The sequence below is a fragment of the Rutilus rutilus genome (assembly GCF_951802725.1).
Source record: "Rutilus rutilus genome assembly, chromosome: 17".
NCBI lineage: Eukaryota > Metazoa > Chordata > Actinopteri > Cypriniformes > Leuciscidae > Rutilus > Rutilus rutilus.
Genome location: NC_140230.1, coordinates 16,140,085 through 16,157,802, shown reverse-complemented (window position 1 = coordinate 16,157,802; position 17,718 = coordinate 16,140,085). Strand labels below are relative to the sequence as shown.

Below are 17,718 nucleotides of genomic sequence, written 5' to 3'. Positions count from 1 at the left end.
TTCTTCTGAATCATTACAAAGAATCGATTCATATCAACGATTTGTTCACAAATCAATTGAGTGCCACATGATCATACCACGGAAATTCGTCAGTGCTCTGTGCTGACCATTACACACCGCCTGAACAACACATGTGAGAATAAACTCATCTTAACTCTAAAAACGTACAGCTACTTACTTTTTAGAGGTAGGCTCATTTTTGTGTAAGTGCATGATTGTGTCTGTTTGTGCAATGTTAGGCTAACTTTACGTGAGATGTATGAATTGTAGAAAGGCCAGAAAGCAAATAACGTTCATGTGTTAGTTTTTGTAATGCGCATCACTCATAACTTAAATATGATTATTCCTGTATTGTGAACAGGATGCTCTTTTAGTGCTTTCAGCATGCCGCTCTTAGCATCAGCATACAACATGGGATGATGTGACAGCACGTTAAGTGAAGTCCATTACTTTACAAGTCTATTAAATTAAAGTCCACTTATGGTCAGACTACCTGACTAAATGTTAATGTGTTTTTTTTCATATATATATATACCTGCAAAAAAAAAGTTGTAAGAATATATCAATCATATTTGTATTTTAGAATTATGGTAGTAATAGCTGTAGTAAGTCACTATTGTATTTTGTTTTAAACCAAGGTATGTGTTATTATTCATCAGTGAGTGACTGATTTGAAGGTAACACATTGTAAATATATAATACAAAGTGACAGGTCTATTATTTTGCATTTACACTCCAAGGCTTAATGCACAGATTATTTGACACACTGTATCAGATTGTTTTTTTCTGTCCATTGCTTTCACTGTCAATCGGGCAATCAATCGCTCATTTAGACTAAATATGGTTGTCAATCCAGAAACTTTGCAATGTTTAGTTAGCAGCATGGAAAATATATACAGAAAGCGAGCAAAGATTTCTGCCATTATAATCACTGAAGCTGTCAATTACTTTAGGTCAACGCAGTGTACACAAAGCTGCACTCTTGCGAAAACTCCCATTATAATCAATGAAGCTGTCTACAATGAATCTCTTATTGGCATTGTGTTTATATTTGGTTGGTTATAATGAAAGGATTTGCGAGCGTGCACAACTCGTGCTGAACAAAACCTCCGGCGTTTTGAGCTTTGTTGAGCAGATTCTGACTTAATAGATCTGATTGGCCATTGCGTTCACGCGCTCAACAGATATGTCTGGGATTTGCTACAAAGCTCAACGCTGTAAAAAACATGTAAATAGAAACCTTTGATGCTCTACAAAGAGCGCTTGCATGGGAACGTTTTAAAGCGACCGGTTATCAGATTCAGATTAACCACTTCAGAGCTTATATGGTCTGTCTTGTAAGCTATATATTGTTGCTCTCAGGGTGGAAACCTCTATTGACAGATACAACACATATGTTCGACTTTCGCTGGTCAAAAAACCTCATAACTCCATTTGAGCTTACAGTTCTACTCTATTGTCAAGTCCAGCTTAATTCAGGTTCAAATGTTCATAAAACCATACATCACACAGACATACATTATTCCGTCAGCGGTTTGTTTAGTGATTTGGTTGTTCCTCTCTTTCCTGAAGATGACAACACAGGAGGTGCGTTTGTGTGGGCTGCTACTGCAGGAGCACTTTGGAGATGTGGTGGAGAAAGTGGGCACTCATCTCATCCGCAGTGGAGTTCTGAACTTGCGAGCTCTTGCTCATGAGACCAAACTTGCTCTTGACCTGGTAATGTCTTGTTCTTGGGTGTCTCTGTTATCACCACATACCATTCTTCACTATCTTGTTCGCATTCTCTCTGTCTTCATTTTCCCTCTTTAACACACACTCCTCCTGCTAGGTCAAGAAATCTCTGTGTGTGCTGGTGCAGCATGGGATGTGTACATTTGGTGCAGGGCGTCGTGGTCCAGCGGGACCTGTGGAATATCGCATCAGCTGTGAGCGCATCATACACATGCTTCGTTATCCACGCTACATCTACACTGCCAAGAGTCTTTATGGGGACACAGGCGAGCTCATTGTTGAGGAGATACTGCAGAGAGGCCAGATGACTATGAGCAGCACAGTCAAGACTGTAGCAGACAGGCTGACTCACAATATGCCAGGTAAGAACACAAGCAGACTGAAGGGCTGATTCATAGATGTAAACAAAACAGGATTTGAAAAAAATTGACCCTTTTTTGTAAATATTTTGGTTTACAGTATATGTAAACTCAAAGGTCTTTGAATTCTTTCATGCTTGAAGGTTGCATGGGTAAAAAAAACAATGAAAACAATAACTTTTTTGTGCATTTTAGAAGGGCAGGTAAAAATGTGAACCGGCCCGACTGGGCCAGTAGAAAAAACATTAGCGTTGAACCATAGCTAAATGTGACATTTGGCTTTATGTGAAGTTTGTTTTAAGTTCAGTTAAATTAAAAGTTGTTATATATTTTTAAGCCTATTGAATGATAAAATTGATAGCTTTCAATAATACTGTAATGTTGAATGGCTATAATTAATGGCTAAAATTGAGGAAAACAATCCATTTAATAGAGACTGGCATTCATTCATAGTGCTAAGTAAAAAGATGCCATTAAACAAAAATGTAAATGTCTTTTTGTTGTTTCAAAAATGTTGGATGTTTATTAAAGGTGCTTTAAGCAATGTTGGGTGACGTCACTTCTTGTTGACGTTCGAAGTGCGTGTTCCTTCTCCTTTTCCCTCTTCTTTGCTATTTGTTCATCGGAACGTCGTCTCTGTGGTCGTGTGTCGGCCATATCAAAATTCAAGAGAATATTCTAATGTTAGTCGTTGTCGTTGTCTAGGACTTCTCTCCTCTAGCTAACTTCCCTCTTCATGCTTCTCTCTCCTCCACTCCCCACACCCCCCTTCATGTGCACACGCACCCACCCCCAAATCATTCTTGTCGGTTATTGGCTGGAAGACTGTTTATGTTTCGTGGTCCAGGTTGGCTCAGTTTGTTTTTGTTGTCGTTTGTGGAGCCTGGGCTGTCTACAGAGACCACGTTTTTTTACAGTGTGTTCAGGGGACAGACAGCTAGCGGATAGTGAGGAGATGTTTGCTGTATGTGACAAAAAATGTTTCAGCCTAAGAAACGTGTGACATCACTTATAGAGCACCTTTGACATTTAATTAACATGTTACTGTTAATAATTGTACCCTAACATTCAATATAATAATAATAACCAGACTAATATAGTAAAAAGGTTTAATTAAAATAGCATCTGAAATATGTTTCATGCTCAACCCAACTTCTTGTGTCTTGATTCCCATTTGAAACTTACCTATTTAAACTTTTTTGTACCAGAGGGTCAGAGTATGGACTACAGTGAGGTTGTCTCTGCATTCTCCCAGTTGGTGGAGACTCATTTCCTTCAGCGCTGTCCTCCTGTGGCCTCAGCAGGACCATCAAACTCAGAAGCGGTTGACCCTCCTCCTCCAGCTGTAACACCCTCTGAACCAGAGAACCACCCAGACTGCTACAGGGTACCCTATATCAATCTCACTGGTCAGTTACTGCTGTCAAAACACTAATCACATACTAAAAAAACTTTTTCGTGGTCAACCCATACAGTGCCAGTCAAAAGTTTAGCTAATCCAATAAAGGTTGTATGTATGTATGTATGTATGTATATATATGTATATATACTGTATGTATGTGTATGTGTATATATATATACACACATATACATGTATGTATGTGTGTATATATATATATAATATATATATTATATAATATGTGTGTATTAGGGCTGTCAATACAATAACTTTTTTAATTGCAATTAAGCATACATCATTTATCTTGTTTAAAACATTCATTCAGTCATCATTTGATATATCCAACAAAGTAATCCATCAGATTCAAAGGTGATTCTCATGAAAATGTATTTTCTGCAAGCTTTTTTCAATGTAAATTTAGGTGTCTTTCCAAAAAAGGACACTTGGAGACTTCAAAAGGGCACCATATTACCAAATGATATAAGGAGTCCAATTCAAACCACTCATGAAGTAAAAACATTACAGGATTTTTTTTCTTTTCAGAATGAACAGTATATAGTATGTGTACAGTGCAAGCAAAGAGCTTGTTTACATTTTGGACAAGTCAGGTTGCAAATCCAAATTGAGATCACCGCAATCATCTTTAACTTGTTTGTAATCCTCATCCAACAAAACTTTAGTAGCTGGTTTGCTTTATCTAGCCGAGAAACTCTCTCTGTCATCTCTGATGTAATCAGTCTGGTTTTCTTTACATTAGTGCGGTTTTGGACTGATTGTTTGAATGAAATCACCTACTGGATCATTGATCTGAAAACTTTCCCAGAGTTTAGCAGCTTAAAATCGTCTGATCGCAAACAGAGAAGCGAAATCTGGTAAAAGGTTAGAATATAAATAGATGCTCAGTCAGTGTGATAAACTCCCGAGTCCTGACTTCTGAGATCACCTAACTCTGTGACGTAAATTACGTTAAAGACGCAATTTTACTTGCTTCAGTAATTTATTTAAGTTAAATTCTAATTTTATAATAATATAATAATTATATTGTTTATTGGAAAATACAAGCACATTTTTTGGGGGCACCAAATGGCATATTGCTAGATTATATTTTCTAGATAAATATTTAAACACATTGAGACAAAAATTTAAGCGATTCAATTGTGTGTTCATCCAGGTAAAGGGAAACGCAGACGATCAAGTGAGGATGGTGAAGCTGACCAGCGTGCAGCAAAGAAAGCCAAAACAGACAACAATGAGGTATTACGATCGAGATGATGACATCACACATGACATTTTCATTCGTTGAGTTTTTCATGTCTTTTACGTCTGTTTTTATCTCTCTTTCTCCAGTGTGGGGATGAAGGGATCTTTTGGCAGGTGAATTTTGAACGCTTTCACTTGCACTTCAGGGATCAAGCCATCATTAATGCTGTTTCCTGTAAACTTGATCAGGTGACTATAAACATCATATAATCTAAGGTGTGCTGTGAGATATAATTAGGCTGTGGACTGAATATTCTTTCACTTGTGAATCTGAGACAGAACGTTCTGGATTCTCACATTTAGGCTTTCTCCTCAAGGGAAATAATAAGTCGGTAGAATGTAGGTCTTTATCGGCTAAATTTCTTTCTCTCTCTCCCCTGTAGACTAGCAGTGAGATAGTTAGAACCATGTTACGGATGAGTGAAGTTACAACGCCGGCTAACGCTGCTTTCACACAAGCTCTTTCAGCAAACGAGGTAATAATGGATGAACATGCACATTTTTGTTTTCTTACAGCCCTTACTGAGAAAACTAAATCAGATTGTCATGAAGTGCGATCAAAGCCTTATTGTTTCCCGTCAGATTTTCCGAGCTCTTCCATCCAATTACAACATCGCCAGGCCAATTTTAGACCAATACCTCACTCTCCTGGTTGACGATCCGGTAAAGCAATACACACTACTTTATATTTGCTATTTATCCAAGGATTAAATTACTTCAATATCTTTGCTTTTTCTCATAGATGGAATTTGTGGGGAAGACAGGTGACAGTGGAGGAGGGATGTTTGTCGTCAGTATCCTTTTAAAACACCACCTGAAAGACAAAAGGAAGCTTTCCATGTCTAACTGCAAATCATTTTTATTATAATTTATTTGTTAATTATTTACTCTACCATTCAAAAGTTTGGGGTCAGTAAGAAATGAATACTTTTATCCAGCAAGGACACATTAAATTAATCAAAAGTGACAGTAAAGACTGTTCTCTTTAACTTTATCAAAAAATCCTGAAAGCAGTGTATCAGTTTCTGCAAAAATATTAAGCAGCACAACTGTTTTTAACATTGATAATAATCTGAAATGTTTCTCAGCATATTAATGATTTCTGAAGGATCATGTGGCACTGAAGACTGGAGTAATGATGCTGAAAATTCAGTTCAACCATCTAAAATATACTACAGGGTTCCCGCGGGGTCTTAAAAAGTCTTAAATTATGAACTTTAAACGTCTTAAAAACAGCCAGATTTTCATCCGCGGTCTTAAATTTCATTTAGTCAGGTCTTAAAAAAGATTTGACCCCTTATTACAAAGTAGCAAAAAAGTATCGAAGTCGCTCGCCAAGAGGCAGTTCACATCGCGTCTTTTTCGCGCTCAAGTAAGTTCATTCAAATGTAGGCGCGCGGTAAGCGCGCTTATAATTGAAGCGACGCGCTCGTTTTTTTCCAGGCGCAGCGACATGAAAAAAGACATGAAGGATGCGGGTGTACCCAAACACTACGGGTGTTTTTCTCTTATCCGTAAATAAATCTTGTAACAGAGCTACAGCAAGTGTTTTTCGGCGGTGGAAATCCATTAGCCACTAAAACTTTTTTGTTATTGTGGAGAGCGCAGTGGTTGCATAGCAACGACAGACGCCACGGGAAAATCGGACCGAATTTTACTATTAATAATAAAAGATAAGCTAAACTGTATTGTAAATGTCAGTAAATCATTTTTTATAAAAAGAATGAGTCAAAAAAGAGAAATTAAAGTCTGAAATATGTGAGGTTTATCTTTTTATAAAAACCTTTTTTGTCAACTTCATTTGAACTTGTACATGTTAGTATATAACATGTTGCAAGACACTTTTAAAATCTGGCTATCATTTTTAATCGTATTATTTTAATGTTTATGTTAGTGTGTATTGATGCTAATTTTATTTGTTATTTGCTGTTTTTTTACATAAAACTTGGTGAATTGATTTCATTGTGTAGTATTAGTACTTTTTGAACAGGATTCTGTGATAACAGTGGTAATTTTTGGCACTATAATAATTAAATGAAATGTTCATGCCATGTCATCTCTAGTTATGATCAACTAAAATCAACTAATTATGTGTTTTTTACAGTAGGCCTATAATATGCAAAGTACAATTTTCTATAAAGAAATTATATCTGATTCTGTTCTTTTCTCTGACACGCGTTGTTGGGTCTGGAAGGTTACTAATGTGATTGCTTTATCTGTAAATTAAGTTAATGCTTTTTCAATTACTGAATTCATTGAAATAAAATGAATTCTTTGATTTGAATATTTTTTTGGCAATGCAACCAAGGTAGGTCATTACCTATTAAGTAGGTCTTAAATTTCAATCTTTATGGTCTTAAAATGTCTTAAAAAGGTCTTAAATTTGACTAACTGAAACCTGCAGGAACCCTGATACTAAAACAAAAAACAGTTAATCGTAATTGTAATAATATTTCACAAAATTAATGTTTGTACTGTTATTTTGATCAAATAAATGCAGCCTTGGTGAGCAACGGAGACATTTGAAACAATATTAACAAACCCCAAACTTTTGAATGGTATATATCTAATAATCTTATAACAAAATAGTAGAAATCTTGTAATGGATTGGTTGACCCTTGACCCTGTGGTCAGATCTACACCGTGCACTGGCTAACCTGGCCAGAGCTACCCTGGAGTCTGTGGTCCAAGAGAGGTTAGTAGACTCAGTGTTTTAGCTGGCTGAAATCTTTTTTTGGTTTTGTTCTTAGATTCTTTGCTTTACGGCAGGTTTGGTTCCCGTTCAGCACGCATCTTTCGTCTGTTACTGCGGAAAAGACACCTAGAACAGAAGCAGGTGGAGGATTTTGCCATGATTCCAGCCAAAGAGGCTAAAGACATGCTGTACACACTCCTATCTGAGAACTTGGTCCAGCTACAGGTAACACACTCACAGGTCTTGCTTATATATATATATATCACTCAAAAATTCAGTTTTTGTTCTATTTCAGTCATTCTTGTTCTATGTCTGCTTGTCCTTCTGACCCAGTTTACACCTGGTATTAAAGTCAGCATGAAACGGAAGTTGCGATAGTTTTTCTTCCGCATTGTGACGTATATCTGAGCGAAGTGGCTTCTCGAACAAGAAAAAATGTAGGGCAGGATTTGTTTTTGTCAGTTGGGAAACGATTGGATCGTTGTGGTTTGCTATGGCTGTGATCTCATGTCCAAAGATCATGAAGTACTACATTTGATGACAGACTTATTTTACGACCATTAAAAAAGTATGTTCTACTAACCTTATTTTTAACAGAAGAGCAGAGGCGGCCATTTTCACCTCAAATGTTCAATGCTTCCGGTATCAGTTGCTTCCAGTTATTTTAGTTGTACAAAAACAGTCCGTTATGCTACTTGTTGCGAACTGGTATTATTTTAATTCAAATTATTGTAATCATAAACAGACTGGTTTGTGGCACATATAGTTTTACCATATACTGCTCTTTGTATGCTTATAGTTTAGCTATAGCGGATATTGAACCGAAAGTCTCCCAAGTTCACAGGAAATAGCTTATTTCTGCAATGTAGGATTATGTAGGCAGTATGAAAGTAATCTCTTGGCTTTGTCATGTGACGTACTCTTTGTCAGTTGCATCGCTTACCTGCCATACATGCAGTAGTAAAATAGACATATTTGAACACAGCGACTGTTTCTAACAAATATACTTTTAATAAAAAATGTCAGAATTATTGACACCACTAAAAAGTCAACGTTCGATTGGATTTAATGTTTTAGCACGGTTGATGATTGACAGGTGAGTAGGCGGTCCTTGGCTGTTGTCTGGGATGCTTCAGGACGGATTTGCATTTACACTACAATGCGATTTATTCATGTTTTTCTGACTACCCCTGAAACTATTTTGAGTGATCACAAAACATTTTGGACACTATTTACAACTCTTAAAGCACTGTCCACTTGTGATTGGACGATCTGAAATGTATCTGAGGTGTAAACGGGGTCTCTTTTTATCATGATCAGGCTTCATATCACTCTTTGTGTATTGTGTTTGAAGGAAATTCCCAAAACGCCAGACCACGCCCCTTCTCGCACCTTCTACCTGTACACCGTTAATCAGCTGCCCACCGCCAGACTGCTGCTGCAACACTGCTACAAGGTACAGAGCTCACATGAGCATCCTTTTGAAATGCTTTTTATAATGTTTTGATATATATATTTGTATGTGGACACCATACAGACAGTTGGGAACCTGATCGAGAGGCGGCTGTACGAGACCAAAGAGAACAAGCAAGTCCCTCCCTTTTTGACAATACGAAACATTTCATCTTAGTAGTCGTCGTCTTTGATTATGTCATTAATCCGTTCGTTGTTTTGTGACAGGCGACTTTTGGAAAAGTCTCAGCGAATTGAGGCCATCCTGGCATCCTTGCAGGCCACAGGGGCGGAGACCACACAACTGACGGAGGTGGAGGAGATGATCACAGCTCCAGAAAGACAGCAGCTCGAGTCCCTGCGACACCACATTAACAAGTACTACACAGACCAGTTGCTCTCTACACATGGATCAGAGTCATGTGATTCATGTTCAGCCAATCATTAATCTCATTTCTTCTCTCTGTGCTCATGGGGGCAGGTTGGATTCCAGTGAAAACCAGGTGGATGAGACCATGTTTCTTCTGGAATCCTACATTACCTCTACACAGGCCTCTCGTTGACAGTTATTTTACAACTGTAGGCTAGTTCAAGAAGACATACTGGTCTATGTTTGTGTGAAAAGGGGTGGATAAAGAAGAGTCGATGGAGCTATTATTTTGAGATTCATGCTATTTTCAAACAGATGTTTCATTTGCAACAAGGACTGATTTGTATTTAACAGAGTGTGTGTGTTTTGTGGAGCTGTGAATGCAGTTTTATTTCTGTTTTCAACGGGGAAAAATAAAGATGGAATTCTTTTTATAACGGTTTACAAATTTTTATTTAATAATTTGTCAAAAAATGAAAAACAATTTTCAAACCTGTGCATTGACCATGCTGACTGAAACATTGTGATTTTCTGTTAAGGAAACAAAAATTAAATAAACTGATAGTTTGGTATTATGGTGAACGTGATTTCACCATGTACAACATGTTCCTGGATCAATGTCTTTGTTGATCCTGGAACTACATTCCAATCAACCAATCAGATTTGAAGTCAAGTTTAGGCTTACAACCAGGGTTAGGTGCTTCCACATCAGTGTCAATCACCTGTCATTTCCCTCTGATTTTAGGAATAACTAATGGGTAGGGATAGGATTAGGACTACATTTTTGGACAGAAATGTTGTTCCAGGATCAACAAAATATGTTGATCCAGGAACTTACTTGGCAAAATCATTGACCTTGGTATTAAACCATATGTTTTCAACTTAAATACATATTTCATTATTTTTTACAAATAGTGCATTTGCTTGTTTTCTGGTCCATCAATGCAATGCAATTGTAAATGATCTGTCTCTGTGAAGCCAGAGAATCTCCCAGATAACCTTTTTTCTCTTTTGCGATATACTGGGATTCATGTGTAGTTTTTGCCTCAATAGAATCCAAATAAAATATTAGATGTGAGACCTTATGACCCGGCAGGGCGTGAAAGTGAATAATAGACTCGACTGAACCGCAAGAACCGTCATTCATCAAGTTTTACGCACTCTTTGCGTGTTTATTTATTATTTTGGCACATTTGTTTAGTGCTCTCAGTTCCATGTAAAATATTTTATCCGGTTTAAATCCATTCTGCAGATTTCCCCCCAAAATCAGCGCACAAAAAGAAGTCTAGATTCCAGCTGGACCTGATAATGGATGGTTTGTTGTCCTAGAGCAGAAGTGTCATGTCTCAAAGGGGAAGTAATGGCTGCAAAAGGCATATTTCCTTCATGTAAAGGTTCAATCTGTGCTGCAGTGTCAGTTGTCATCGTTCTCATCCTCGTCCTTCCTCTGTTTCCTTGTGAAAAACCCCATCTGTGAAGAAACATTCGACACGTTGGTTAAGACTGCAGAGTGCTAGTATTTAGTATATATAAAGTGTTTTTTCAGTGTTTTGAGTACTAATTCACTTCAGATGTAACCACTCTGCTGTACACCTGTTTATGTTTAAAGCTGTTGTGCTCCGTACCTTCCAAAGAATGAATACTAAGAGTGCAAGAAGCAGCAGTCCTCCAATGATGCTGCCAATCAGAATCCAGAGAGAAATCGGGATCGAACGCCCCTTCAGCACTTCCAAAACTGTCTATACACACAGATACAGAGAGAGCGAGAGAGTTTACAGGTGCATGTTAGTGGAGTTGTAGGTAAGGATTTAAATTTTTTTATTTTTTTTTGTCAAGTTGAAAAAACTGCTAATACTATAGAAATTACATTAATAATGTGCAAACATGATTTTATGTACAGTGGGCTTCTGAAAGGTTCAAATCTTATATTCAAAATGTAATTTAAACCCGAAAATAAAGCTGTAGTATTTAAAAAAAAAAAAAAAAAAGGTCACTGATCAAATAAGTAAAGTTGTGATTGTGAATTGTTCTAAATTAAACTTTTGACTTAAATTGTCATGCTTGCAGTATCATTTGTGATGGAAAAAAGTAAACCGGAAACATTTCACGAGTGGTCTTTTGGACCCCCTGCACGTACTGCTGAAAAAACAGGAAAACACATATTGTCCAATTTACTCAATTATATTACTTGTGATCTATGCAACACATTTTTTTCTCTTCTAAACTTGATTTCTATGCATTTGATTAATATAATTCTCTAAAATGTGCAATCTACTAGATTAAATTAATTAGGGCGAATGTGAATCAATCAAGTTCTCAAAGATGATTTTTCTGAAACTGGTTCCCAGCATGTTTTGCTTGGGACTTAATGGGAGAGTTATTTTATGGGTTTTTTAGCAAGATGAGAAAAGGGGGAGATTTGATCGTTTTTAATGTGCAATTTTGTTGGAATTATTAGAACCATTTAAATATGGACTGGTATAACTAATTCCATTTCTGCTTTGCTCAAGGAATGATTAATACTGAACACTTAGCATGCTAATATGTGCTATTGCTAGCCAATAGTTTGTAAGCTTACTAGTACAATCTTATGACTGCATTCATAAACTTTAGGCAATGCTTTAGGGCAGGCAATGACTTTGAAGGCAGCATTTGCGCACAAAGGTATCTCACGAAACTGATTTCGGACAGATTTCTGAGGCAGCGTAACAGTTTAATGATCTACAGCAAAATAGAGCGATCTTTGGTAATAACTAAGCAAATACAATAGTAATTTCTGGTTAGAAATGACATCAGAAGTGGAAAACGTTGGTCAAAAACGTGAATTTACATAAAAAACGCAACTTTCAGACGCCATCTTTATTTTTTAGCTCAATTGTCACAGAATGGAAAGCACAGTATTGTGGGATATCAAAGGCAGCGAAGGACACTTGTATGCTGCCTTCAAAAATTGATCAGTTGTAGGTATATCAAGAGACAGGAAGTGAAGCTAACATTGGATTCAGTTGTGCCTTGATGCCTTCCTACCTTGAAATGCGACTTCCGAAGGCATCATTTTTAAGCTTTCGGACGCAGCCTTAAAAATTCAGTCATAGGACACGAAAATATGTGATATTGATTGAATTAATCCTGACAGGGAGCCATTTAAGATAACTACTTTCTTGGGTCACTTAAAAAGGATTTATTCTGTGATGTTGAAATTATGTGATCTACTTATTTCAATTAAATTAAATTCAACTTTATTCTGGACTCATGGTCCAATATAGATACAAGACACACACACCAAATAGAAAAAACAACAACAATTTAAATAGGCATTTTAAAAAGACAGCTGTACCAGTGCCTCCACAGCTTGGACTGGTAGCGGACTGCACTAAATCTAATATTTGTTAGTGACATAATTATTTCATTCTCAGATTTATTTAACCTACAGATAAAGCTATACATTAACTTTCGCAAAGTGTTAATTCGAGCTGTGACAAACATTTCACTCGCACTAGTCCATCTTGGTCGCTTTAAAAGCACACGACAAGCATCATTGTAGGCCACTTGCAGCCTTTGCAGACTGGCTTTTTTATAGTTAGTCCAAAGATGGGCCGTGTACAGAGATATACAATATGTCTTAAAGAGAGTAATCTTAACATTGTCAGTACAGTGTCCAAACTTCAGTGCGAGTATTAACCTGGGCATACAAAGTTCTACATTGTCTAAAAATGTCTTCATCATCAGACATGTCCTCTGTGAAGATATGCCCAAGATACTTGATTATCCTTGTGACTTCAAGCACAACATTTGACAGAAAGAAGTCCGGAAATTTCATAAACTTGTCTTCTTTGGTCCTACAGATCATGACCACACTCTTAGCTGCATTATACTGTATGTCATATTATATTTAGCAATTATCTCTTTAAAAGCATATATACACATGTCTGTGCCCAGCATAGCTTTAAAACCAAACTGGTTATCCGTAGATTTAACAAATTCTGAGATCCTGTCCAGCAGGATTATTTCCATAATTTTTGACACTATGCTGGCCAATGCTATTGGTCTGTAATTGTCAGAACTGCAGACTTTCCCAGTTTTGTCTTTGACCACAGAAACTAACATGAACAAAAAACCATGTACAAGAAAAGCAGTAAAACAGAAAACAGAAAGCAGTGGAGCCAACCTCGCACCTGCAAACTTTAAATGCTCAGCAGCAACACCATCCAACCCACTGGCTTTATTATAAGACAATTTGCTTTAAAAACTTCAAGTGACAGAATTATATCTGTGCAGTCAACTTCACTTATAGTATAGCACTCACTCTTAACACAATTAAACAAACTACTGTAGTGTTGTCGCCAAAGTTCTAAGATATTATCAGTACCTGACATGCCATCAACCACACATCCCAGCAAGCAATAGCCGTCATTTCACCGTTTAGGTTAACTATAGACCCGATATAGTCCAGCTATGAGTAACACACTTCTAGCCAAAATAACCTTAAATTTGGTTTATGTCGTTTTTCTTGCGAGATGTGTGATATTCCATCATGTAAGCAAAGCAAACAGTGATTACAAGGTGTTTGGTTTCATTTCTTCACTCAACTTTCTTTGTTATCTAATTGATGACTAGTCTATTCTTGGGCTCTGGTTTAGACGTCTATTAAATTTTCACCGACAGCCCAAATTCTGCCTTGTTTTAGCCTAGACGTCTGGGCTGTGTTTGGACAGCTATTATATGTGTTTTAAACGCAAAATTGCTTGCTGGGATGGTAGTGACATTTAACTGGCAGTCATGCCTTTCACTTCCTTCCAGAAGTCATGCATGTTGTTTCAAAAAAGTTTCCTGGCCATTGAATCAGCCCTCATAGCTCTCTCATTTTTACTACTAAAACGTACAGCGTACTTATATCGGGCTTATATCCAACCTGGTTTCACTTTCTTTTTGGTTTTTAATCTTTGTGAGAGATCACTTGAATCAACCAGTGCTTTAACTATATCATCATACGTAGAACAAATTTCTGATCTGTGTCTCGAGTTTTTACAGTTATAATCTCTACACAAGGCAGCCTTCTTTGGCAGGTATATATCTTTTAGCAAGTTATCCTATAAATATATAAGTTATATAAGTTAACATATAATTATGTTTGTTTAACTTAATTGATTCATGTTGATTAAATCATGTAAATCCTACCCTTTTTTTTTTTTTTGTGAATGATTTGTGTTTATGTCCCGTCAGTTCTCTCACCTCCCTCACGAGGGCAGCATTTCCCATTGTAATCAGATTGGACTCCCGAGCAGACAGCTGGTAAGAGCCCACAATTGTTACTGCTTTAAACTTGGCCTGCCAGAAGCACACAGGAGTTAGAGGTTAAAGACTGACACACAAACAGATCCCAGTGCATATTTTGTGTGTTATGTCTTTCTACTGACCTTTGCAACCATCTGCCAGCACATACTAAAGTGTGTGTGAATACCGTAAGTGTGAGAGATGTCACCTGTCTGAAGAAGTTGTCGTGTATTCTCCTGGTGATGCGGATCAAGGCTGTCTCTCCCTTCAGTAGCTGCTGGATGTGACACACGACCTCCACACACCATGAGGAAGTGCAATTCTATAAACGAAAACAAAATTATTTTTAGGAAACATTTCACGCATCTTCTTATGGTGGTGACGGCCATTGTACTTTAGATCAGGGGTTTCAATTTAGGGTCTGCGAGGAATTAATAGGGGGTCTGTGGAAATGTATAAAAAGTATAAAAAATGAGCAAATAAATACATTAATGAAAAATACCAGACTAAAAAACATAATAATGTAACTTTTTGCAAATAAAATGTAAGATATATCTATAATATACATTTTTCACAGTATAAATGGGATTTTAATACAATAAATTATATAGATGCCTTTTAAATTTTAGTATGGGGCCCCTCACACAAGGATGATCATATTTGGGGGTCAATCCCCATCTCATAGCCTTGAGTAATGCCTGTAATCATAATCTAATATAACAGTATTACATTTCAAAATTTTGTATTGTGACTTTCTATTGCAGGCAGCTGCTTTCACCCTCTTAGATGTTCTGCCAAAACTCTTTGGTTCGTTCCAGTTTGTTTTTATTTTATTTCTTCTCCAATCATACACTTCACAGGAGTTTTGTCTCACCAGACAAAAAGAGGTTGACTATGTCGTAGAATAACGAAGTCTTTCCCTCTTAGCAAGAAATCAAGAAGTTCCAGATACCAAAGGATTAGACTTCATCGGTCCAGTCAACAAAGCCGTGATCTCATTACAAATTCTCATTCTTATACAGTTTCTTACAACCTACTTACAACCCATTACCCAATAAGTGTATTTTTGGGCAATTTCCAAGGCACTTTCATTCACTTGCCAAAATTAATTATCATATCTTCTGACTTCTTTTAAATGGTGGCGTTCTGCCAATTAGTCTATTTAAAAAAAAAAATATATATTTAATCCCATATACCAAGAAAGTATACATCCCATGTAAACAGAACAGAGCAGCTTGATTAATGATTGTACCATTCCGTGACTGAACTCAAACCAACTGAACTCGCTCGCAAAATTCGGTTGTAAGTCTTGAAAACTTGGAGTTAACTTCAGTTATTCGGTTTTCAATTTCTTTCATAACCATACTGTGTGCGAACATAGTGTCTGTATTCTCACCAATAGTTCAGTTTTCTTCATGTCTTCCGGGTGAAGTGGACGTACATCTCTCTGACCGGACTTCAACTGTGAAAGATCACTGACTACACTGCAGTTCACACCTGAAGCCTAAAAAAAAGCAGACAAAAACATCAAACACACAAAGGTGTATAAGAATTACAGAAAGACTTGCGGTGAGACACTAACATTATGAGAGAATGCATCAACCACAGTGGCGAACACTCTGTCTCCTGAAGCCACGGAGGGCAAGTTGACGCTCAGCTCCACGTTACTGACGGCGTAACAACCCAGATTCTGCACCTGATAACAAACATACTCACATGTAGTCAGGAGCTTTCTGGTTTGATTTTAAACAGAGGCTGGTGAGCCTATCAGGTTTAGTTTCACCCACCCTGAATTGTGTGAAGAACTCGGGTCCTGTCCCCTCTGACACTGTCCTGGTTGGATGGACCTCATAGCGGTTCAGGTTGGAGTCACTGTAGTGAATCGAGCCGAAATAAGACCACCACATATGGATACTGTACACTGTACATAGAGTTTTGAGGTTGTAATTAGGTTTAAAAGGTGATGTTGGTAAATATCAAGGAAATAACATGTAGTTGTAATAGTATTTTCATTATTGTTTTTGTTATAATAATAATAATAATAATATAATAAAAGTATTATTATTATTATAAATATTATTATAATATTTAACCAAAAACTATAATAACAAAAATAATACCAATATTAGCAATAGTTTTTATAAAATTTATTATAATAACAAAAATAATACTAATACTAGCAATATTTTTTAGAAAATGTATAATAAAAACAAAAATAATAGTAATACCAACAACACTTTTTGTTATAATAATAATAGTAATAATAATTAGTAATATAATAGTAGTAGTAGTAGTAGTAGTTTCATTATCATTTTTGTTTTAGTATAATAATAATAATGAAAATAATGCTAATACTAACTAAACTTCTGTTAGAATTATATAATAATAATAATAAATATTATTTATAAATATTTATTTAATATTTAAATATAAATAAATATAATAATATTATTATTAGTAGTAGTAGTAGTAGTAGTAATAGTAATAGTTCTTGTAGTATTTTCATTAATGTAGTGTTTTAATGTAATAATAATAATAATAATAATAATAATGAAAATAATGCTAATACTAAAAAAAACTTTTTGTTATTAAAATTATGTATTATATTTATTATATATTATTTATTATTGTATTTTTCCATAATAATAATAATAAACATCTCTGAGGGCCTTTCTTAATTGTCACCAACTAATGTGAACTTGAATAATAATAATAATAAAAATAGTAATACAAAATATTATTATAATAATTATTTGATATTATTAAAGATGTGAGCTCCTATAACTATACTATTGAAGACAAACACTAAAATCTTTAAGAGTCTCAAAGTTCATATCACCTTGTGATGAAGAGATCAGGCTCATATTGTACAATACTCTGTAACTGCACACGGTTGTCCGACAATGTGCCTTCATTCTCCACACTGTCACTGTGGCAACACACAGATACACATTCAGTATTCATCTTAACATATCAACAGATACCTTTATTTACATCTTTGAATGTGTATTTTTAAATATTGTATACAGATATTGGTGCACTGTGCGCAGAATGGCACAGAAGTGTCATGCCAAAAATGTCTTTGATAATTAAGTTGATTAGTGACTGTCAAATTATATAATACAAAAATTCTCCTTGATTTGTAAACTAAACTTACACATAATGTAGGAATGCT

At 36.1% G+C, this 17,718-nt stretch overlaps 2 protein-coding genes across 3 annotated transcripts in view; one reads left to right on the top strand and one right to left on the bottom strand.

Moving 5' to 3' along the window:
- The first annotated feature begins 58 nt into the window (after window positions 1-58).
- polr3c (polymerase (RNA) III (DNA directed) polypeptide C) lies at window positions 59-9,706 on the top strand. 2 transcript variants are annotated; one of them, XM_084435432.1, is made up of 15 exons: window positions 59-133; window positions 1,573-1,719; window positions 1,832-2,096; window positions 3,302-3,502; window positions 4,664-4,746; window positions 4,840-4,941; window positions 5,136-5,228; window positions 5,335-5,415; window positions 5,495-5,546; window positions 7,387-7,447; window positions 7,522-7,672; window positions 8,802-8,903; window positions 8,985-9,034; window positions 9,128-9,277; window positions 9,381-9,706. In XM_084435432.1, exons 2-15 carry the CDS (start codon window positions 1,573-1,575, stop codon window positions 9,460-9,462), a joined length of 1,620 nt encoding a protein of 539 aa, XP_084291558.1. In that variant the 5' UTR covers window positions 59-133; the 3' UTR covers window positions 9,463-9,706. The 2 variants fall into 2 exon arrangements, with proteins under 2 accessions (XP_084291558.1, XP_084291557.1); XM_084435431.1 differs by having other exon boundaries at window positions 66-187.
- Window positions 9,705-17,718, bottom strand: part of itga10 (integrin, alpha 10) — a 48,789-nt gene continuing 40,775 nt past the window's right edge. Inside the window, exons 24-31 of the mRNA XM_084435430.1 lie at window positions 17,383-17,472; window positions 16,331-16,415; window positions 16,126-16,239; window positions 15,940-16,047; window positions 14,752-14,865; window positions 14,502-14,597; window positions 10,895-11,008; window positions 9,705-10,740 (exon numbers count right to left, since the gene is read on the bottom strand). Coding sequence (XP_084291556.1) covers window positions 10,684-10,740; window positions 10,895-11,008; window positions 14,502-14,597; window positions 14,752-14,865; window positions 15,940-16,047; window positions 16,126-16,239; window positions 16,331-16,415; window positions 17,383-17,472 — 778 coding nt within the window. The 3' untranslated portion in view covers window positions 9,705-10,683. The remainder of the gene's footprint in view (window positions 10,741-10,894; window positions 11,009-14,501; window positions 14,598-14,751; window positions 14,866-15,939; window positions 16,048-16,125; window positions 16,240-16,330; window positions 16,416-17,382; window positions 17,473-17,718) is intronic.